The 25188-nt window shown below is 41.7% G+C and overlaps 1 protein-coding gene across 2 annotated transcripts in view; it reads right to left on the reverse strand.

Annotated features, from left to right (window-relative positions):
• Window positions 1–25188, reverse strand: part of LOC113131839 (protein kinase C epsilon type-like) — a 51237-nt gene that overhangs the window by 9918 nt on the left and 16131 nt on the right. For both annotated transcript variants that reach the window (XM_026309542.1, XM_026309543.1), the window contains exons 2-11: window positions 21347–21410; window positions 16439–16607; window positions 15534–15568; window positions 15329–15417; window positions 14924–15056; window positions 14686–14828; window positions 14423–14519; window positions 14059–14339; window positions 13636–13809; window positions 3126–3280 (exon numbers count right to left, since the gene is read on the reverse strand). In XM_026309542.1, the coding sequence (XP_026165327.1) occupies window positions 3126–3280; window positions 13636–13809; window positions 14059–14339; window positions 14423–14519; window positions 14686–14828; window positions 14924–15056; window positions 15329–15417; window positions 15534–15568; window positions 16439–16607; window positions 21347–21410 (1340 nt within the window). The remainder of the gene's footprint in view (window positions 1–3125; window positions 3281–13635; window positions 13810–14058; window positions 14340–14422; window positions 14520–14685; window positions 14829–14923; window positions 15057–15328; window positions 15418–15533; window positions 15569–16438; window positions 16608–21346; window positions 21411–25188) is intronic.

The raw sequence follows: 25188 nt of genomic DNA on the forward strand, positions 1-25188 counted from the left end.
CGCTACTTGAATAAGATGCCAGCTGGGTGCATCTATCATCATATCAGTCACAGTTTTTCTTTATGTGACTCGAGGGTCTAAGGACCATGGGGGCCATGTACGGTGCTTAATGATACTGGACTGCCTCAACTAAGAAAACAACTGGACTGTAATTTAAGGTCATATTTTATGTACTGGGCAAATGATGTGTTTAATGACATTTACAATTATTACACCATTAATTCTTCTGTAAGTGGCTAACATCTTAGCACCCAGCAGGTGAAGTGAGGCCTTTCAGTTTTTTCCCTTCAGCTCATTCGGTGCCAACTTATTATCCTGTTTTTCTGTTTTTGTACCTACAGCTTCTCAAATCTTTGTCACGAGGTGTAAAACTGGACTGTTCATTTTAACAGAGCTTCCTTTTCATATCTGACCTTCTGTTTCACAATTGCACAATTTAATATTTGTCTCATATGAAAGAGGTTTTGTTTGGGAAAAGGGCATATCAGTTTTTTCTATAAGGAACAATCCGAATGTCACAGTCCTAAAAAAAGCTCTTTTCTAATTTAGCATATCCAGATATAACCTGATCATGGCACAAAATCTAATGTTACAAAAGGTGAAAACATTCAAACAGTTAAGGATTATAAAACCTGCATTCACTTACAGCCAAAAAGCAAAACATACGATTAAAGAGGACAAGAAGTCATTATTGTTCCTTTGAGTCAGCTGATGTTGGTCATATTTCATGCTGTCTGAAGACCAAAACAAAAAAATGATCAAATAAAATAACATTTCCCCTGTGGAACATCAGCCATTGCAAGAACAAAAGAGTATGAAAAGTATAAACACTAAAGAGAAAACACTAAAAAACCAGACGCAGTAATTAATTACTAATTACTATTGTTTTTGTCATTAATTACTAAGTAATTAATGGAACAATATGTAAAAGGATTTGTCAACTTCTGTCACGTTCTACTGACCTTTAATTTCTGAGCACAGAACAATACAACATTCATGTTCATCACTTCCCAGACTGTTTCCCCATTCTGGTGACTGTTTGTGCCTGAGGATTTCATGGCATCATTTTTGTATATTCACGACTTTTAGTGGCAGGTACATGAACAACAGCTGCAGTAAACACACACACACACACACACACACACACACACACACACGCACACAAACTGTTTTCTGTCCCAACTAAAGGTCCACAAACAGGACAGGACCAAGTTTGAGGCTGCTCTAATAGACGCTAATGACCAGCTGGAGAGTCAACGTCTCCATTGGCAGCAGGGGAAAAACCTCCCAGGAGGAGCAATTCAACAAGGCCCTGCAGGAGAAGGAGCAGCAGTGGGAGACAACAGAGCAGAAAGGTAAAGAATCCAGCATTTTTCGTTAATCTGTGCATCTTTTTTAAATTTTATTTATGTCCCCTATCGGTGGGCTGTGCATTTTTTTTGGCAGCCACACATTAATTCAGGCCCCTGGGCAAAAAGCTGAGATAAATATTACATTTCTTAAACTTTCAGGCACTTTAGGTCATGCACTATTCAGATGGAACAAGCAATACACTTCAAAGTTCACACTGCCCAATGCATCGTTGCTGTGATGACTATGATGATGACCGGGTGAAGGAATATGGTCTGACACCAGGAGCCAAGCAGCTATTTGAAGACCTCTACAAGGTAAATAAAGACAGACTTTACTGTGTCTCAGTGTGTCTGCAGGCAGAGGTGGTGTGGGGTCAATGAGTGACATTTCCCTTTTGTTGTCTTTTGTTGTGTATGCATATGTGCAAAGAATGTGACACAGTGTACATGAGTACATGAGTGTACTCTCTGTAAAACTGTTTGGTTTTATGCTGTAATCATGTGTCTGTGTGTGTCACGGCTGGAGCGAGGTGTACTGGACGACCAGATGGCTGCTGTTTGTCCTTTTGTCCACAAAAACACACTCTACCTGTCACACAGTCACACAACACTGGTGAAACCTGATGTGAAAGCATTTCTCTGACAGCTACGTGTCTCCAGACTCTCTGACAGGGATTTACTGCAGGTCGGCAGAAATGAAGGATGATTCACGGCTTTCTCACTGGTTTTCTTCTCACTCTGACCCACTATTGGTTGAGATTCTACCAACCGTCTTTCACTCTTTTTACCAACACACTCAAATCTGCACACACACACACACGCACACACACAAACAGACACAATTATTTCTGGGCACAAACTGAGTCTACGTCCATGCATCACAATGGTGTTATGATTCCAGCAGCGTGTTGTTTTTGTGGGACCATCTGTGACAATAATGTTATGGCTGGGGGGTTCACACAGACAGATAACGGCACCTGCCTGTGAGGTCAGATGAGCACAGAGCACTTCCAGGGTCAACGACTCAGCCACTGTTGTTCATCGTGATTGACACAAGAACAAACATCACTGTGTTCAAATGAATCATTACTGTGTGTATTTGGTAACTGATGCTTTATACAGATATTGTAAATATTAGAAACATGTCTTATCGACCAGATTAAGAGTAGGTTAATTGGTTTGTATGTTCCACCTGTAGCACATGCACAGAGGCCAGTGATGATCCAGCGCATGTGCCGCACAGATCACCTGCCAGCTCACTGTTTGCTCTGTCACAGCGTTTATGGCATGGTGAGTCCATAGCCAAGCAACGCATCAAACCACCAGACCAACTGTGAAGCTGTCCACAAATCAGTTAACATGAAACCTGCAGCACGCCACTGACACGCACACGAAACCAGCCACACGAGGACTACTTTAAGCTGCAGGAAACACTGAACCGTTCACACCTACTTACTTCAGATGTGCGGTACATTTAGTGCTAGAAGACTTATGCCACACACACACACACACACACACACACACACACACACACACACACACACACACACACACACAGCGCATTCACAGCCCAGAAACACTAAAGTGAACTGCAGGTACTTAGTTTTACAATATTTTTGCTCATTCATTTTCTTTTTTCCAGGAGTTGTAGTGGAGATGGACGCCTCAGTTGGAAGCACTAAACCCAATAAGCAGCATGTTCAGGCTTCACGGTGCATCGGACAGTTAAAGGCACAGAGATAAATTAAAAACTCGAGCTTTAAACTGTACTACCTGTAAATGACTCCATGCCGGTGCAAGAACATCAGGGCAGATGTGACCTCAGCGGCGTAAAATCGGGATCGTGCCTCATCAAACTTCCTCGACCTCTGAATCTGAAACATCAGGTCGCCGCCGTTAACGTACTCCATCACGAAGAACAACCGGTCCTGAAGAAAGACGAGGAGAAGAAGAGTCACTCAGTTTGCATGTGATGTAATGACAGGCCTGCTATGTGCATTTAACATTGAGAGGAGCTGCTTCTGATTCAGGAACCTTAAATCTCCTAATAGTGTTGATAAGTGATTATGGCTGCAGCTACTGATTATTTGCTTTACAGATTCATCTGTGGATTATCTGCTTTCCACTTTGAACGTCTTGTTTTGTCCGACTCCACAGTCTAAAACCCAAAGTTATTCACTTTACACTAACAGACACAACACACAAGTAAATTCATGTTAAATTAATGTTAAATTAAAATAATGTCCAGATGACATTTTTCCAAAATCTAAGAAATACTGTTTAAACAGTTTATGATTTATATTTTCTAGTTTGACTTTTTACTTTGAGCTATTTAACAAACTCACATTCATTTATGAAACAATCAAAAAAATAATCTACATCCATTAATGTATTTAAAGAGTGTAAAAAATATTATGAAGAAATATAAAACTGCAGAATAATCTGCAACTCTTTAATGTGTGTTCTGTTAGAAAGTGGCTGTGATATAGCTTTTTATATGTTTCTTCCTCTATTTGTTCATTTGTTTTGTATTGCTTATTAAAATGACGTTTTGTGCAGTATCGTCCCTCGACCTCAGACGAATGAATGCAAACTAAATGTGAAAGTTTGTAAAATTAAATCAACATTTAACAGCGTAATTAAATTTTTGTTAAAAAACACAAAATACATGTCTGTGACCAACAACGATTGTCTCCACACACACACACAGCAAACACACTTCATGCTGCGCCCTACGAGCTCTATTCTCTCGGTGCTGCAACTGAGCTATGGGGGAAAATGGACACCTTCCTGAATTCCAGCTCGCTTTCTTCATATAGGAAATAAGAGAGAGAGGGTCTGTGTGAGCTGGGGGGGGCGGGCGGCTGTGATATAAACAGCTCTGTATATAAGAGACCAGGGGAGTCCATTGTGCGGCAGCCACACTGGTGGCAAAACGGTTAAAGTGACAAACTAAATGTATGTTTTGACTATATGTGTGTGTGGATCTGTGTCACTTCATAGATCTGAGGGCTCAGGGCGTGAAGGAAGCCCCCCCCCCCCGCCGGGAGGGTCGTATAGGCTTTGTAGACCAAGACTCACCCTCAGTTACAGGAAGTGTGGAAACATGGGTTTTGTATAGGTGGAAAAGAAGCTCAGTAAGTTTACTTCAGGACTGTAGACGCTTGAGGTTCTGGCACTTTACTCTTTTTATGTTGCAGCCATTTAAAAGTAAAAACATCACGAGTCGAGGATGTTAGAAGCCTTTTTCCTCTTCTAGTCATCACAGCTAAATAGAAAACACTTTATTTCATGACTTTTTACGACCCATTCTCCTCATGCTTCAGTTAACCCGTGTTAACCTCTGGACCCTCTCCATCTCTGCACACACTGTTTAGGCCTTAAAAACTGCATCTCCCTGTCTAGTCCCTCAACATCCACAGCTACCATCATTAAATCCTAAATATTGCTGTGTCCTCACCGTTGATCGTATATCGTAAAATAATCTGCTGCTTTTGTCAGAAATTCCACTGAGCTGCATGGCAGCAGGTGTTTTCCAAAATAAACTTCCAGTTAATTTTGAGTTAATCGCCTTCTGGAAAAACAACTCATTAGAGGGCAAGTTTTCCTGTAATCCTAAAATTTCTTCCTGCTTTTCTTCTGGTGAAAATTATTTTAAAAACAGGCGATGAGTTCGAAACATAAACCACCGAATCTTCAAGGTCAGGACATCAATTTCCTCAGTGTCATTTGTAAGCTGCTAATCCCCACTGTAAAATGTGCATCATTATTAAAAACAGAACAAGCGACTATCAGACTGTGTCTCATTTTCAATTTGAGACTGAAAATCCAAATAAACCATTTCTGGATGAAATAAGCAGATAGGAACAGTCGATGCACCACGACAGTTACGGGCACAGCTGTGTGCACGAAACCGCTGCGATACAAGTCAGTTTGACAGTGAGCGCGAATAAAAGGTTGAAAAGGTGACGATCAATCTAGTTTATGGTCTATCTATTGTCAGAAATGCAGATTAAACCTGGTGTTGGCACAAACATGACCCAGAGGTTTGTTTGGTCAAGAGACCTCACACAGGGTCTTGGTCTCCTGGTTTGGGACCAGGGTGTCACAACCTAATGTGACTTGACAAAGAGTCAGACACCAAAAACCCATGTGGTTCAGACATAAATGCAAAAATCTTAGTCTGTTGAAGAACCCAAGCCCATCCTGGTGCATCCATTCAGACAGGCTTTGATATCCAACCAGAGGTTTTTGCTTTCGTACTCTCGTTCTACTGGCACGTGCTGCAACACTGGTTCTAAAGTAGGAATTTGTCAGAGTGAATTCATGTGTTAACCCCTGTGAGGACGGGCGGCCTACACTGGATCAGTTTGAAGGGGACTCAGGACTGAATCTTACATAAGTGGCCGGCGGTCCACCTCAGACATTTTTTTCTCTCCGTTCCTCCTGAAAGTGACTTTAAACAGGATGTCGAAATAGTTTGTTTAAATGTACCCAGAGTCCCGGCTGGTCCCACCCAATCAAACATGAATAAACATTTCCTGAGTGTAATTACAAATGTACAGATACTGGCTTCCCACTGCTGAAACACACTCACACACACACACACACACACACACACACACAGTAAATGTCTAAACTTAATCCTCAAACAGCCAAAACGTCCTCACAAGTATGGTTTCATGCTACATTTGTCCACACAACAATAAAAAGAGACTGTGCATATATGTCTGTAATGTGTGTGTGTGTGTGTGTGTGTGTGTGTGTGTAAAGACGTCACCCTGCTGTAACGTATGTAGAACGAGCCTCAACACGCATCTAACACACACAGACACAAAAACTTAGTTACATGTTCAAGTACTGCATTCACATTTTACTTCTGATTTATAGTAACACTGTAAATATCCTAAGCAGAATGACTATGTAGTGAAGAACAACTGCATTAAACTGCATAATGTAGTATTTGGAAACTGCAAACTGTAGTATTTGGAAACTGCGAACTGTAGTATTTGGAAACTGCAAACTGTAGTATTTGGAAACTGCAAACTGTAGTATTTGGAAACTGCAAACTGTAGTATTTGGAAACTGCAAACTGTAGTATTTGGAAACTGCGAACTGTAGTATTCAGAAACTGCGAACTGTAGTATTCGGAAACTGCGAACTGTAGTATTCGGAAACTGCGAACTGTAGTATTCGGAAACTGCGAACTGTAGTATTTGGAAACTGCAAACTAGTATTTGGAACCTGTGAACTGTAGTATTTGGAAACTGCGAACTGTAGTATTTGGAAACTGCAAACTAGTATTTGGAAACTGCGAACTGTAGTATTCGGAAACTGCGAACTGTAGTATTCGGAAACTGCAAACTGTAGTATTCGGAAACTGCAAACTGTAGTATTCGGAAACTGCGAACTGTAGTATTCGGAAACTGCGAACTGTAGTATTCGGAAACTGCAAACTGTAGTATTCGGAAACTGCAAACTGTAGTATTTGGAAACTGCAAACTAGTATTTGGAACCTGTGAACTGTAGTATTTGGAAACTGCGAACTGTAGTATTTGGAAACTGCAAACTAGTATTTGGAAACTGCAAACTGTAGTATTTGGAAACTGCAAACTGCAGTATTTGGAAACTGCAAACTGTAGTATTTGGAAACTGCAAACTGTAGTATTTGGAAACTGAAAACTGTAGTATTTGGAAACTGCAAACTGTAGTATTTGGAAACTGCAAACTAGTATTTGGAAACTGCAAACTGTAGTATTTGGAAACTGCAAACTGTAGTATTTGGAAACTGCAAACTGTAGTATTTGGAAACTGCAAACTGTAGTATTTGGAAACTGCAAACTGTAGTATTTGGAAACTGCAAACTGTAGTATTTGGAAATTGCGAACTGTAGTATTTGGAAACTGCGAACTGTAGTATTTGGAAACTGCAAACTAGTATTTGGAAACTGCAAACTGTAGTATTTGGAAACTGCAAACTGTAGTATTTGGAAACTGCAAACTGTAGTATTTGGAAACTGCAAACTGTAGTATTTGGAAACTGCAAACTGTAGTATTTGGAAATTGCGAACTGTAGTATTTGGAAACTGCGAACTGTAGTATTTGGAAACTGCAAACTGTAGTATTTGGAAACTGCAAACTGTAGTATTTGGAAACTGCAAACTGTAGTATTTGGAAACTGCAAACTAGTATTTGGAAACTGCAAACTGTAGTATTTGGAAACTGCAAACTGTAGTATTTGGAAACTGCAAACTGTAGTATTTGGAAACTGCAAACTAGTATTTGGAAACTGCAAACTGTAGTATTTGGAAACTGCAAACTGTAGTATTTGGAAACTGCAAACTGCAGTATTTGGAAACTGCAAACTGCAGTATTTAGAACAGATCTAACTGCATAGGAACAGTGACTAGGTGAGTAAATACAGATCAAATCAAATGGAAGGAGCAGCAGGTTTTAAAATTACACAGAACCTTAACAGTTTGTACTCAGGTCAGAGATCTCAATGTGAGAAAAATAAAGCTTTGGAAATGCATTGAATTACTTTCCATGTCTCCATTTGTGCAAAACAAAAGCTCGTAGAGCACAAATCTCTGGTTGGAGATGCCACTTCCTGTGTGTAGCTGTGGTAAAAACACTCGGCAGGATCAGGGAACAAAAAAAAAAAAAACACAAGCAGGGTTTGAACTTTTGTCCGTGTACAAAAACAAAAAAGTGAATTGCTGGCCTATTTTCCTCGGAACATTACGAGCCATTACCGTTTGGCTGCTGGTCATTACCACACAGAGCCGACCCAGTAAAGATGCACTCAGTGATTTGGTTCAGCACAACGTGGAGCCTGGCTTTGTTTGCTCTGCAGTTTGATTCATCACGCTGTCCCATTCCTCTTGTCCTAATGACTGATAGAAGCTGCATCGCACTCTATTTGTTTTAAATGTGACAATGATTTATCCTTTTATACCGGTTTTGGACTCTTCCACGTCCAGTGTGGACTTTGCCTTTAAGAAGAAGGCAGGATTTCGCTTTTTTCTCACTGATGATGGCAGCAGGAAATGACTGTAATTGGAGGACAGAGTGTATTGTGTGTGTGGCCCTGGAACTGGATCAAGAATGTTTGTTCTTAAAAAAAACCGCAGATAAATCATGTTTGTGTCGTAGTGCTGAACAGCCACTCGCCAACCTGCTCCGAGCTGGAGCCGCTCATCAGTTTAAATCTCATTTGCTAAACGACCCTGATCTCAGACCTGGTTCTTAGTCTTAGCTTGGTCCTCGTTTGGTTCCATCTACTCTGATAATTAGATGTGTCAGCAGAGTGTAAATTGAAGACTGCTCAAAACACAAAACACAGCAGCGATGCAGGGAAATGTAAGGAAACTAAACACAATATTTAGTGCAGGAAGTAGGTCACATTTAGGGATCTACTGTCCAGCTAATGCCAAGACACCCGACTCTAGTGAAACAAGTAAAATCATCAAAAAACATATTTGGTTTTGCTTTTAGGAATACAAACAAAAACCATGACCTTTGCTTGGCTGATGATGCCATTTCTACTTGTGTCCACCATCACTCACTGCTCCCCACAGTGTAGAACAGACAGTTGGCTTCAGTGTGAAGCTTGTTATTATCATCATTGATGGATTTGTGTACATAAAGATCTCTGAGGTTAAAGAATGCAGTGGATGCCTGCACTGCTTCTCCAGAACAGAAAACATGTCTCCACTTATGACTGCAGTTAGAAAAGAGCTCCTCTCCGCTGACACATATTTGGCTGCTCAGGCTGCCTGTGTCTGCAGTGCATGTTCACTGTCCGTGCATGTAAAATTCACCCTCAGTGTCATTCTTCATAAAGGCTGACAGGAGTCAAATGCGTGTGGTGGGATGGTGGTTCTCTCACAGAGTATCTCCTTACTCCTGGTTCCCGTAAAAACAAAGCAGAACACGTGATTTTCCTCGGTTGAAAAGAACAAAACAAAACAAAACAAAAAAAAAACCAACAGCTGTGTGAGTGAACAGTTTGTCTTGATTAGTTTCATCAGAAATAGATTTCCAGGAAAGTCAGGTCTTTTTAAAGCCACAGTGAAGTGAAGTGTGCAGCAGAGGTGTGTGTGGGTTTAAGATGCAGACAAGAGCTTGATGGTTGTTGAGTGTATTTTTGTCCTTTGCAGGATGTGTGAGGGTTTTACGTCTCTTAGCAACAGAATAATGCTCTGGTGTGTGTGTGTGTGTGTGTGTGTGTGTGCTGCACAGACTCACATGTGTGAGCAGCACACCAGGAGAGACGGACAGGTGGATGCAGTAAAAAAGAGATAAAATCAGGATGTAGGAGAAGGGAAGGCAGAGAGTGGGATGGATGGAGACTTTTAATTTTACGTTTGAGAGTAACTTCAAGTTTAATCTGTTCTTTAAGAAGAAAAACAACACAGATGTTTTTAGGCCTCGGCCTTCACCAAAGGAACACAATTCCAGATAATATTTAAGTATTTTTGTTTGTGTAATATCACTTTGCACTTTTATTTTTATTTTTAGTTGATAATGTCCAGAAAAGCCACAGTATTTGTTGTTTGTTCAACACTTAATGCCTTAATTGTGTTTACTGTTTGTTTTCCTGATAAGTGGCCCTTGTGGTCCTCTCTCAGCAGCAGAGATGGAAAAGGCATGACGTTGTTATAGCACCACAAAACCACTCACACAAAACCCGGAGCTAATAGCTGACAATGACCACAGTCTTTCTCTAACCTCAACCATGAAACCCTCTGAAGAAGTGAAGGCCAGACAAAGCGTCATCATTTTCCAAAAACACTAATTCTGAAGCTACTGACACAAACACAACACACAGCAATAACTGTGCTGGTGAAGAAACACACACTGGCATCAGCAGAGACATATGCTGCTGATTACTGCAACCACAAAAGGCAAAAACACACAGTGGAGGCCAAAACGCTTTGTTTCTTCTGCTGCTTTAAATCATTTTTGGTTCTTGTTTTTTACGTGTCAGGAGCAGAGAAAAACACTTTGGTCTTAGCACCTGGTGTGATGCTACACAGACTAACATGCAGGACAATGGCTGCCAGATGGCTCCTCATGAACATCCACATGCAGCAGTTTGTCCCTCTGCTTTCAGTCATCTGCCACATCTGTATGTGCCTGCCTTCCTCTCTATCTGTCTTTCTATCAGTCTGCGGCGGCAGAAGACAACAAAGGTTCATTAATGTACCTGGCTGGTCTGCTGCCTCTGATCTTCACCAATTACACTCATTAAAAAACACTCACTCACTGTCATCTGTCCTGTTCCCTACCTCGCTGAGTTTTTAGCCAAACCCTCCTTCTTCTCGTTTTACCACCTTTCCCTTCTTACTTTGAAGATCACCGACGCTTTTATAGCAAATTGTGAACATTTGCAGTTTTCTTAATCCTTTCATCGCCCTGCTCTATCTCTCCCCTCTCTCTCTCTCTGCACTTCCTCATTCACTTCTTTCCTGCCTTCGCTTGGCCTCTGTGTGAAGAGCAGAATGAAGCCTGGCGCTACTGTTGTATAATGTTATTTACATTTCTCGATGGTAATTAGGCTGATATGGGAACGGCCGCGATCCCACAGTCGATTAAGAAGAATGGGAGGGAGGGCGGAGGTAGGACATAGTACAAATTGTACATTGTACATAGTTGGACAGAGTACAAAGTTTTTTTTAACTATGATGTCATGGTGCAAGTACTTTCTAAAGGTATTTTGGGAAGAAAAAAAAAATATACTGATTAAATTTCACGATAAAAAAAATAAGTGACAAAAAAAAGCCAATTAAATTCTAATTATAAATCAAATAAATCTGTCACGTTGTTTAAATATATTTTAACAATATAGTTTGTGTTTTAACACACACACTGTGATGGGTGAGCACTGATGGAGAAGACAAACGTCTGAACATAAAGTTCTGCGTTGGCGGCCTGCGGGTTCAAAACATTAACCCCCGAAGGTCCTCGCAGGAAAATAAAGGAGGGACTGAAACAACAAATGAAAGAAGTTCAGACGACAAGGGAGGGTGAAAAAAAATGCAACAAGACAGTCGAGTTGAGATCTGATCACAGAGGCAGAAAAAAAACCCCTCAATCGCACCTTTGACCCAGTTTCTCACTTTGAAGCGACATCGTGCTGACAAACAGGGACAGCAGATAAAACATGATCGACACCAAACCTGACCAAAGAGCTGACGCTGACACTGCCCCTCTTCTGTTTCACTGATATTTAAATTAACCACAAAACTGAAATAGTTTGTCTGTTATTGTCACCACCATGAACTGCAAAAACATGAAGGCCAATTTTTAGAGGCGTTTTTGTTCTAGTTAAAAGCTGCTACACGTCCATTACTGCTACGTTATAATATAACATATATACATTTACTTCATACTGCAGAGGTTTGAACCCAACATCACACCTCATCTCTGCTGCTGAACTCAATCTCATGCTGATGAGTCCGTGTGCGTGTACGTACCATACATGCTGCATATATACACTGTGCGTATATGGGCTTGTTTATAGTAATCACGTCGAGTGTGTGTTCCAAGAAGAGTCGTGTGGAGGGGCGAGGGGGGGTGGATGGCGATGAGGGCGGGGTCACACAGCATACTGAATACACATCATGTCCCTGATAAGGATCAAAGCAGTTATATAAGACCCACAATCCCTTTGTTTTGTCCAAGAACACAATCCCAATCAGCCCTGACTGCCTGTGTGTGTGTGTGTGTGTGTGTGTGTGTGTGTGTGTGTGTGTGTGTGTTTCACACTGATGAAGAGAAAGAAAAAGAACAAAAGAAGGAAAAAATAATAAAGTAAATGAACGAATGAATACAACCCGAAAATACGGCATCTGAGAACCCGGTCTCTCCCTCCCTGTCTCGTCCATCCACCCTCCATGTTTGTGTTTGCTTTGGAGGGAAATAGCAGGAATAAATAAATTGAACAGGAGACGCCAGCATTAGACTCCAGAACATTGTGAGAAAATAAACAAAAGATGCAGCTTACAAAACGTCTGTTCAGCCACGTCATGTCTCCATCCTACTGAACTGAATGAGGATCCTTACATATATTGTTCACTGAAATGGACTTTCCAAGACTTTCACTAATTCAACTTCCTCCCCAAACAACTGGATTTTAAAAATAAGTTCCTCTAAAAATGTTGTCAGGTTAAAAAAAATCTCACCGTATCTCATCTTTCGTATCCTATGTCTTTAAAACATTTTTGTAGATGCTTCACTGAAAAGGCCACAGTCTCTAATTTAAAAACACAAATATGTTTTGCTCTCACAGGCTTGGTGACACTTGAGTGTCTCTTTACGTCTCCTGCTTCTATATTTGCATCCTGGTTGATTTGGTTCCTCTGAAATGGTGAGAGGGTTTTCAGGGGTTTTGCACAGATTTACCCAAAGAAGATGTGAGACTCTAAACTCTTACGTCTCCATCAGTTCAGTCCTCACACTGAGCCAAATGTTTGGTTAAAGGTTCAGTGTCTACGTTTGAAGGGACTGAAAGGACTTGGTACAGCATGTCACCTGTTCCTTTGGTAGGTCGTCAAACTGGAAGCAGGACACACCTGGGAGTCTCTCACACATACAGACAGGTACATATAAAGGGCTTCCATGTATTTCCTGACAGCAAATTATGTAACGTACGACAGACATAACATGCACAGGAGCTTTTGTGGGTCTGTCTGTCATCGACACCGGATAGACGGACAAATTAGTGCGAAGTGGAGCTGATGAGAGCAGAGAGCGAAGGAGGCAGCAGCCACGGAAGTGAAGGGACTGAAGGAGTTTTGACAGCAGACACTTCACGGATCAGACTGAACTGAAGGACTGGTCACAGAGCTGATCTCTCAACACAACAGCTTTTAGATGTTTGACCTGTTTATAAATTCACACAGTATTTAACCTACAGTCACCTGACATCCTGCTTTTTTTTTTTTTTAAAACTGTGAATATGTTTTACATCAGTGATGAGACTGTTGTTTTCTGTTTCTGTGTTTGAATCATTGTAAAGTGTTTTTTCCAGTGTGTAGAAAATAAAAGGAAAGAACCCAAATACTAACTCCTGAAAGAAGCACGTTAAATACCTCACTGTTCTGCCAAACATCATTTGTTAAATAACATTTTAGAGTCAGGTCTGCTCATTGCTTATCGACTGGAAACTACAGACTGAAATGTGGTGTGATGCTGCCACCTAGTGGTTCACAGCGTGCCTGCATGTGTGTTTATGTTTAAGTGTGTGTGTGTGTGTGTGTGGGAGTGTGTGTTCCTACTTTAGTCTGGAAGCAGCAGAAAAGCTGTGTCAGGTAGGGGTGTTTTCTAGCCAGGGCCAGGATGCGTTTCTCGGTCATGGTGCAGTCAACGTCATCGTCCTGCAGGATCACGTCTTTCTTCAGCACTTTGACGGCGTAAACCTCGTCGCTGCCTTTCAGCTCCGCCAGCATCACCTGCTCACACGACCCACAACAGTCAGAAGGAACCCCAAACAAATGTAAACAAACCTCGTAACTTATTTTCCTGGTTTCATCGTCTTCCTGTTCTCCCTGCATGTGTCTAATTCAACCTGATGTTTGCTCCATCTTTTTCATTTTGTTCATCACTTGTTCACTGTGTAACATGTAGAAAGGTGCAAGAGTAAGAAGGACACCAGACAAAGATACAAACAGATGGACAAGGGTTAAAGGTCGTGCTCTCACCTTTCCAAAACTTCCTTTTCCCAGGACTTTGATGAAAACAAAGTCGTGCAGGTTCATCTTCTTGGTCTCTGGAGCGCTGGGACCTTTGACCTCTCCGTTCTCCCGGCTTCCTTGTGCCTCAACTGCGGTGCTGCCTCCATCACCTCCACCGCCTGGTCCTCCATTGCTGTCCGCTGTTACCGTGGCAACAGACGAGGGGGAAGAAAGGGGGTGCGCTTTGTGCTCCTCTCCACGGTGGTCAAACGACAGAGCCTTCCTGATGTTCTCCAGCTCTTTCACATCTGGACAGAAACAAACTGAGATGAGTTCGTCTTGTTTGGTTTGACGCAGAACAGAGTTTTGTGATGGTGAGAAGTTTTACTACCCTGGTCACATGGGGAGGTGGGGGCGGACTTTGAGCGGTCGTCTTCTGTCTGAGGTGTCCCTGATAACGGGTGCTGGGGGTCCTGACTCTGAGGAAGCTGTCCAAACACAACATCTGTATCACCGTCTTCATCAGTAATTTCCCCATCATCATCAATACTCTATGTACTGTCTATACTTTAGCATACTGTACAACTGTCTAGAGGGAAGCTTGTTTAGTGCAGTATCATACTGTTTGCAAAATTCTTAAACTGGTTTTCCCACCTTTTTCCGTCTCTGGGCGCTGTTGGAGATCTTGTCTGGTGTGACCCCGAGGTCAGAGAGGACTTTGGCGATTCCCCTGGCGTCCACGCCACAGTTGGGGGCTACGTTACTCTCACAGCGCCTGTGCACGTTCACTTTACACACTGAGGCAGACACACACAGAGAAAGGCAGAGTTAGTGATCGGCACAAATTGACAACAGACGCTACAGACATATCCTGACCCGAGTCTGTCCATACCTTTACACTGCAGGCCTTGTCGCAGCAGACCCCACAGCAGAGACCCACAGTGGTCACAGAAGGTGAGAACCTTGAAGTTGTGGATGCTGAACTTGTGCGGCACGTTCACACTGAACCTCTGACACCCGACTGTCTGTAAGAGGCAGAAAGGGGCAGTTAGACCAAGAAGACTCAGCTGGACCAATCTTTTCTTTTCTCGACAGTTGAGTGAAGTGGAATCTCTAATATGAATCATTAACGTCATGATTAATGGACTGGGTGAATTAAAGAGAAGAACAGGTGCCAAAGCATCTGGTAAATGTGCCCTGCTGTTAGCTTCCTGTGTTGCCTGTAAACAGCACAGTGTAATGATGAGTGTGTGTGTGTGTGTGTGTGTGTGTGCTGTACGTAGCTGCTGATACACACCTCCCCAACCGTGTCCTCCTGCTTCTTCATCCCAGCACACTTGGTGATGATCAGCTCATGGCAGCGCTTATGGACCACACAGGTGCACACTGGAGGAACACACACATATGAAACACATCTCAAGTGTCTCAGGTTTATAATCTGGACCAACAGAAATGATTAATAAGACACAGTGGACTAAAGGCTGCAGTAAACACTGTCCTACCTTGACACTGGTAGCCCTGCTTTCCTAAGACGCCCCTGAAGGTCAGAGAGAGAGAAACGAGTGAGAAAAGGCAAACACACACTGTAACTGCAACACAACCCAATATATTTAGCACATTCTGTGGAGGCCAGTACAAAAACAACACCACTACTACAAACAGCGCAGGTCCCAGGATGGTGCAGGGTTTTTGTTTTCACGCTGCAGGACTCCAACAGAGATTCCTTGTGATTCTGATTACACATCAAACGCTCTTTCAGAGCACAGCGACGAGGCCACATAGTTTCCACGTGAGTGCCAGTAACACCGTTTGTTGGGATGGAAACAAACACAGCTGGCTTTGTGTATCACTCCACACTTCACAGCATCCACTGCGTTTGCATGTAAACGCAGTGGATGTAAACAGGTTAATGCAGGAAATCAGAGAACACGTTCAAACACACAGCAAACCCGGCTGGTATGTAGCCTGTGTGTCCAGGCGGCTGCTCAGGAAAACGACTCTTCTCAGCCCATCACCAAACCATTTTAAAACACATCTGGCATCTTGTAGGGATATTAAGCTGAGTATTATCCTCTATCTGTTTGACCTTTGCACTCTTGTACAGACAGAGCATGTTTTTTGACATTTACAATGTAAGCAAACCGACTCACTAGCTCTGTGTTGGTGTTCTCCAGGTCAGTGTTTTGTTTTTAAAACAGACTTTCTCCTTACAGTTTATAACGAGAGACTCTGACAAAGTGTCTCCATCTGCTGGTTGAAAGCTCAGAAAACTGCAGGTGAATCGGCCCCGATTCTTTCCTTTGTCACAGGATTCAGCTTCATCAATAAGAGGAAATTTTTACAAAACATTTTGGTAGTTTTTGTGTGCGTGAATATGGATTGCTGTGTAGAGGGTGTGTGTCCTCACCAGATGAAGTCCCTGCAGTGGGAGCAGTATGTGGGCTGTCTCAGGTAAGTGGCCATGAACTTGTGTCCGTTGACCTGGTGGACTCTGCGGCGGACGGCGCCCTGACGCTTCCTGGGACGCATCCGCTGCCGAAATACACGCTCCTCATTCTCCGTGGAGCCTGTCGCATCTGAACAGACACAACAAAAACATTTATCTGATATAATACAAACGTGTGTGCAGGTTTTGATCATGTTACTGGTTTCTAGCATCTCTAAATGGTTCTTAAATAAACCAAACACTTAAATCCTGATGTTTAAATGTTTTTTTAAAATAGGTGAAACTACAACTTTAAACCGTCTTCCTGAATCATGTCTTTGCAGGTTTAATTATAATTAAACACATAAATGAGCAACACAGGCAGGTTTGGATCAACAATATGTTCTGAGTGAGTCAATGAGCCAACACAAAATCTGCACTTCTGCCATTCACACACTAGATGGCAGTGACACAGTGAGTGAGGAGGAAGCCTGGCAGTAGATCAGAGAAAATCCCAGTTCAAAGAAATGCATCCTTATTTCCCCTCACTCGCATCTTTTAGTTTTTTACTTTATGCTTCTTTTCAGTGAATCTCACACACACACAGTAATTTTTCTACAGTAATATAAATGAGTCAGAGGGAAAATGTGGGACGTTGGGAGGACAGGCTGTGGACCACGTGTATTATTATGAATAAATGGACACTTGTCCTCAAAACTATGGACACACAGGAAACAAGAATGTATTTGGTCGTATCTTATTTTGATTTATCAGCAAAACTGACAGTTACGGACTTTAGGCACAAATAGGCACAAATAGCAAACCTGTTCAACGACAGGTCACAAAGTTCATTAAGTCCATAAAATAATCTCTGCAACACATAAATATACCACTTACTTTGAGCAATAGGCAGCAGTCTACCAGTGTGTGTGTGTGTGTGTGTGTTCTCTTGTTTTTCTATTCCACCACCTGACATATCACTCACATCGTGGGGACCAGTTTTCCCCATGGGCACAAACATTGCAATCAATAGAAAACAGCCTCCTGATATGCCTAGTGCAGTTTTTTTAAAAAAGAAAATTGTTGATTTTTTGATTTTGATTTTTTTGTTGATTTGTTTCGCACAGTGCCCTCAGTGGTCGTGGATGGTATTGCAAGTGTGTGAATTTGCACTGGTGGGGCCCATTTTCCTGTCAAAGTGTGAAAGTGTGCATATGAGAAACTTTTTATAGTTTGCACACTTTATATGAAAAATCTTTTCATGACATGAAATTAATTTGCATAAAATCAGCAAGGGGGGAAAAAATTACAAAAAAATAAAAATAAAATATATATATATATATACGTATATATATGGATGTAATTGTTACATTTACCTAAAGCAACAATTAACATTTAAAACAACATGATAATTATATAATTATATTTAAATTATATTATAAATGGCTCCATCAACCAGCAAAGTTACTCCCATACCTACGGCTGTGGGACTGGGATGGCTGGAGGCTGAAGTGGAACAGCTGCAGCTTCTGTGTCGTGCTGACTGTGCCAACAGGTTAGGACTGACTTATGTATGGACTACATTCACAATGATTAATTATTTTGGCATCGTTATAGCTGACACTTAGTGATACCACTTCTAATATACAGCACAAGCATATACCCATATCATGTATAGTTTTCCATTATGTCCCCTCCATTCCCCCCAGTGTCAAAAGACCAGACCAGCTGCTGTTGCCTGACAGTATTTTTTGCCACGGAAGAAAATCAAAGCCTGGAGCAGAGTGAGACAAGGGAGCTGGTGTAAAATTCTGAGGAACAGAGAAGATCCAGCCGGCAAAGGTGTAACAGCGACAGTGCTCTGAAAGCCTCAACGAGGTGGATGCACAGTAGGTGGTTTATCTATAACATGTCAATTTATGCATGAACAATTCAACTGGGCAGGAGAAAAATTTGTCATTTGTGTTTGTGAAAGATGTTGAAAAACTTTGAGGTTGCTTTGCTCTAAAAATATTCATGGGCTGCAGATAAAACAGGCACTCTGTCCCTGTGTGTCTTAGACATACTGAAGTCCTCTTATCTGCTGTCATGTTGATGCAGTGACTTAAAAATTGTAGTTTTTCACTAACCATGCATAAACCCTGTTTTCTCAAAAACACACTCATGTATGAACTTGCTGCTCACATATTATTGTAGCCCAGTCTGTGCTGATTACAGTGTTATCAGACTTTAGACATTAATATGTTTAAAAGACACTGAAAGAAGCACAAATGTCAGGGCATGTCAAAACTTGTCCAGGGCCCCAGAACACCCTCAGACCCCAGAGGGTTAAAAACAGGTATTTATGTGTGTGTGTGTGTGTGAGAGAGAAGCTAATACGTTGATTGCAGCTCTCAGGCCTGACAGTTCACCCATGTGTTTTCTCTGTTATGCAAACACATTTAAGTAATGATGCTTTCAGCTGCTCACGCTCACACACACACACACACACACACACACACACACAGATGAAGAAAGCAGCAGAGACAGAAAGAAATAATGGAACAAAGGCTAGAAAAAGAAAAACGATATTTTCTGCAGGAAGTCCTTGTCCTAATGTCACCTCTCCCTTTCCTATGATGTAACTGGTCCATTAGAGATCACTCCACTTTACTAATCAATTTATAAACCCTCACCCTGCCCCCTCAGCCTCCGGTTAACTCCCTCTCCTCTTCCTCCACTCTGTCACATCTGTATAATAAGTAATCTGGTACACACACACACACACACACACACACACACACACACACACACACACACTCTGTGATGTCCAATAGCTGCTTCATCCTGAAACGAGGAAATAGATTTGGTTCAGATTTTCTTTCAAAAAAAAAAAAAAAAAGCTGACGGGCATCACATTATAAAGATATTATTTCTAACTGTAAATGCATTTTGTTTTAGAACAATGACAGTTGGCTGCTGCTGTGCTGAATGTGTGCAAAAAATGATAACATTTCTTTTATACTGCAAATGTGATGGATTCAGCTCATAAATCACTTTTTTTAATATCACATCCTTTATTTTCATTTAATATATGCTGCAACACGCTGGTGTCTGTCATACATAATAAAATATTTCAGACTTTTGGTTCTTTAGTCCTGATAAAAAAAGGAAAAAATTGTCTTTCTGAACATTCACCATGCAGCACTCAGGGCTGGGACAATCCGTCTCATACCTCTGGACACTAGGTGGCAGAGCACGTTTTAAGCTGGTTGCACCAAAATGTCTTTAAACGAAGAGTGCTGCATGGGACCTTTCCATGCTGCAGAAAGTATGTGAGCTACAATAGGATCATCGTCAACAAAGCAGAGACAGAGAAGCAGCACTTGGGATTAAAATAAAAAAAAGTACAGCACAACAATGGAGGAGTGACCCTGTTCTAATTTCAACAAAGCAGAGATGCAAGACCACAGTCCCCACAAAGGAAAAAGAGCTACTTGACCGAGTAGCTGCATATTTAACTGAACCTCATTGTCACTAGTTACCGGTTTAATGCACTAATCCATAAATCCTAGTAATGCAGACTAAGACAGACAATGAGACTGTTGTCAGATCCTCGTGTACACACACCTTTCTCACTCTGGGTTTGTGTGTGTGTGTGTGTGTGTGTGTTTGTGTGCCTGTGTGTTCATGCTTCCTTCAGCGTTCCACATCTCTTCAGGTCCTTCACATCTGACTCACCCCATGGATTTGACACAGACTCAGCTATTGCGTTTGTTGAAACACCATGTGTCTTCATGCTGCCATGGAAGAACAGACCATCTAAAATAAAATCAGACCAAGGTTCATGTCCCATGTCCTGGCAGTCAAAATGTTCTTTCAGCCAAATATTAATCTTCATGTTACCTTAACCACAACACCGCAGAGGTGGCAGATCAGAAAACACTCCCATGGGTCACGTTAATGATGAACTGACACTGGTCTGATGCCTTCATTTGAGGAATATGAATCTAATTTGAATGTAACTCGTACATTAGAAACCGTCAGATATAAGATACGTCTACTACACACTCAGCCTGTGCCATTGTAGATGACAAGGTGATCAATAAACACAGACCTCTGTGTCATCTTGATCACACGCACACACACGTTTGCACAGGAAATAGTGTCATGCAATTTCTTGATGGAAGCTGATTATACAGACACAGTCACTTTGCAGTGTGACACACACACAGAGGCAAAGACAAAGAGAAGGCCCTATTTAAAACGAATTAATTATTTTGAAATGATTGATAATTCTATCACTACTTCTACAATATGAAAATAATATCAGCTTAGCGTGGGTAAAACACATCTGAGGGCAACTGGTTTACAATGAGAGGATGATGTGAAGGAGCTGAGACGTTACTCAGGCCACAAAAAGCTTTTTAGCTTCTACTGAGAAACCACACACCCACACCCCCACACACCCACACACACACACACCTGAGAGCTTTACATTTATTTCCTGGAGACTTACCCTAACCCTAACCTCAACTGAACTTTAAACCAAGTCATCACTTCCTTCCTAAAATTATCTGCAGCTTAATGTATTTAATGCTGGTTGGTCTGATGTGTCTGGTAATAACTTAATGTTTTTATAAAAACCCAAGTCCAGGAACATTCTCCTGAAAGTTGTGGGTTTTAATGTAGCAAAACACTTTTCTGGGATAACAATAAGTTGAACGTGGTTGGTAGCATTAGTTGGAAGAGCTACTATAAACCCTGGGGCCTTCAATAAGTCCTGAACAACAGAGAGTCCAAAGAAATAAAACAACAAAAGTGGACAAATTAAAACAACAGAGAGACTGTCTGTGATGGTTTATGTCATTATAAAGAGGATGGAGAAGGGTCAACCTGCTAAATTCTTACCTTCACTGGAAGATCCCAACAGGTCAATGACAACATACACCTTCCCTTCTGGCTCCAGGTCAATCTGCAAACAGAAAGGATGAGGGAGGACGGGGGAGTAAAGGGAAGACGAAGGACAAAAAAGAGACAAAAGGAAAACGTTAGGGTCGCAGATACGAGTCTTAAAATCAGCTCTGTGGCTGAACTGGACTACGTTATTTAGCTGTGAGCTGCAACATGAGCAGTGATCTTTTTAGTTAACAATTTCAAATTCGTGTGCCATTAAAATATGACAAATCAGCAGTGCACCCATGGATGAACAGACAAATATCAGGCTGCTGTGATTATGAACAGCTAAAAACCTGCTCATTCTCGGGCTAATCCTGGATCTTTAAGCAGTTTTCTTTTTCTGTAGTTTCTGGATTCATGGATATTGACTTGTGATGAAGTACATCACATGTGTGTTCATGTTTCAGTATGAATTTTGATGCAAACTGCAGAAACAGGACACTAACAGGTGGTGCCTCCCACTCCAAGTTTGAAACCCTTTGACTCTAGATATGCAGGAAACTGCATATTTGTGTTTCAGACCAAAGAATTATATTATCTGGCTGGAGCTGGAAGAGCTGACGTTAAAACAAACTGGGAAAATGACTAGAATCTCCTCCTCTTAGACGGAAACACATGAAATCAGGTCAGTGCTAACACAAGAAGCACAGCGCACTGAGCTGCTCTCCTTCCTTTCTGTGCTTGCTCAGCTGCAGACAGACAGTTATTTAAATCTGAGGCGAAGTTTGTCAAACTTTCTAACGTGCCATGAAACACACCAGGGGCTGTCCCATTCATGTTTAAATAACAGCCCTATGACTTTGCATATCCCATAATATGCTTAAACAAATTAGTATCGTCTGTGAAATGATCCTCAGCCTCCACCCGCATGTCGTCACCCCGAGTGACCGTAACATCCTGTTTGGCCAAAATCTCACAGCATCAGTCGCCAAACGGCAGTAATGTGGCAGAAGGAAAAAAAAAAAAAAAACACGAGCGGTTGACACATATCCTGTCACACACCCACACACACACTTATATATGCTGCGTGTGTGTGTGTGTGTGTGCGCTCGCTCATCTCATTTAAAGCAAGTGAGCATTAGCCAGAGGTTGAAAGAGACTCCAGGAGTGTGTACCACCCACAGTGTCCATAATCCCCCTCTGCAGGCGTACACACACACACACAGACACACACACAGACACAGGACTAAGTGAAGACTTGGTGCAGCTCGTGAGCTCAGTAATATACACAGTAGGAGATGGAAAGCAGAGAGAGACGGGTGAGGGGGAGTTGGCTCATTCCAGTGTGAAAGTGTTTGTGTGTCTTTTTATTTTTTACATTAACACTTTATGTCTTTACATCCAGAGTCTGCTTCCTCCACGAACGGCATGTTTTCTCCTCATCAGCAAGCTGAGAGCATTCTGAGGTTTAACACCATAATTACTCTCGTCCATCTGCATTTTCTGGAAGAACCAACGGAAGGAAGGAAGCCATCATGGCAGATGGACAGATGAGGGTGGCAGAACATTATCATGAATGGGGGTGGGGGGGGGGCAGTTTCTGCTGCTGGGCCTGAATTAATTACAAACAATAAAAAGACATGAACGTTGAAATGTGGGCTGGTTTGGTTGTGTCTTGTGTCAGTCGAAGAAAGAGACAGCATTTTCTTTCTGTCATGGTGAAAGATGAAGTGTTTTGTTCCAACATCCTAAACTTAGGCTGAATATAACAATGTTTCCTGGGACAGCATCCTAACTATCAGTAGAAGACGAGTTAGCTGGTTTGTATTTGTGTTAGATTTTATTTTGCTCTGACTCATCGGCTCTACAATGAATGAACATACCAGTGATCATCAGCAGTGGGTTGCCATTTATTGGTTCACCCTCAGAGACATGTTTGGATGTAAAAGCAACACACACCTGTCGTTGTCCGTGTGGTGTCCGTGCCGGTGCCTCCATCAGGATGAAACAGAATGCAGGGGTAGCAAAACAAAGCGTTAGCTACTTCCCAGCCTGCTAGCCATGTTTTCCGCTCATACCAGCTCCGCGAAAAACCCTGATTATACATTTCCCCCCTTTATAGATACTTGTTTTGGGTTTAAATTCGGTCGGGGTGGTCCTTATTCTTTAGTTGCCAATTTATCCTGATTACTACAACGACTGAATGATATTTCTCTTAACGATTTGATCGTGTTGCTCTGAGATGAGGTAACGTTAGCTATGTTGACCGTGAATCCCGCTAGCTTGCTACTCCCGCGAATTGTAACGTCAGGTTACGTATGACGAAAGCACGTTAGTGCAAGCCCTTCCGGACCATATTCAGAGACAGGCAGGATTAACTGCCTACAACAGTGACAGATAATGTTGATGTGATTAAAAACAATGTAATTTTTTCTTTAAAAATCCTCTCTTTAACCCTTTGGTGGTGCGTCTTACTAAACGGCATAAAGAAAACCAATATGCTCTAGTGTTAAATATGTGTGATGATAACAGGAACCTCTGCAACATCAACTCAGGTTTGCAGGTTTCTGAAGAGACGCCAACACATCAGAGAATAACAGTGACGTAAAGGAGGAAACATTTCTCTCTGTAACACAGGGCTGTCGATAATCACTGGAACAGAAAATGTCAAATTAGAGGAAGGTTTGATGAATGTGTGCTTCCATCCACTTCTGTTCTGGGTATTATTGGAGCTGTTTTGTTGAGATAAACAGCTGCTGCTGGTGCTGATTTCCAGTTGGGTGCCATTAAACAAAAGAAGAGGCAAATTGAAAGAGGCCCATTCAAACCTGCTCGTGAAAAAGATGATGGATCGTTTGCGTTTGTGCTTCAAGTCACTGTAAACTTGCTAACCCGGTGAGGAGTTCCAAAACCTTTTTCTAGACTCTATATCCAAATATCAAACCCCCTCCACCCCCTGCATTAAAACTCATTGTGAACAGAGCAATAACCAGTTTAACAAACGGCTCTTTCACACTGACAGAAATAGCTTTTAGAGAAAGATTAACACCTCGGCATGAATGTTAGCTGAAACATCAGGGTGATAAAAGATGGAGGAGATGGATGTTGGTCAAACAAACAAGAGATGGTGATTGTTCAACATCGAGACCAAGGATCCAGTGGCACATTTCAGTGGAAATTTAGCATTGGTGCAAACAAACACATAATCTATATATGCATTTTGTTTCAGAAGATTATTATATATATGTAATCCACACACAACAAGAAATCCACTTATAATAAACAAAAATAAATCACAGTGATATGTTGACTTATTGACTGTGATGTGATTTTCAGTAATAGTATCAAATAATTACACCATTAATAGCAGAACAAAACAAAAACACCTGCAGGGCTGGTACTGCTGATGTGCTCAGTAACTTTCATCATGAGGAAACTTCATGTGTGCACACTGTCCTACACATTTAACACACACACACAAATTAAAGTGCAGCCTTTCAGCAGGTTTTCCTCCTCCCTTTGCATCTGCTGTGTGTTTGTGTGCCATCGACTGAGTGGTAATTAGTCTGGCATCTCCTGATTTATTCATCACAAGCCTTCACTAATCTTTGCTCTAATATTGACACAAAACTCTGCATGATTTAATGAGCAAACTTCAATTGATCTAATTTTTGAATCATGGTATTCTTCACAGGAAATGTATGTGACCACACAGGAAATGCAACTAAAAGCAGGCGGCGTGTAAAGGAAAATTGTTTGTGATCACTGGAAAAATGAATCAGCAACGATCAGATGCACCAGAGACTCCAGTTCAGGTTAACTGTGCAGCCTGACTCTGTGCACGTGTGTGTGTG

This window comes from Mastacembelus armatus, chromosome 15, assembly GCF_900324485.2.
Source record: "Mastacembelus armatus chromosome 15, fMasArm1.2, whole genome shotgun sequence".
Lineage (NCBI taxonomy): Eukaryota > Metazoa > Chordata > Actinopteri > Synbranchiformes > Mastacembelidae > Mastacembelus > Mastacembelus armatus.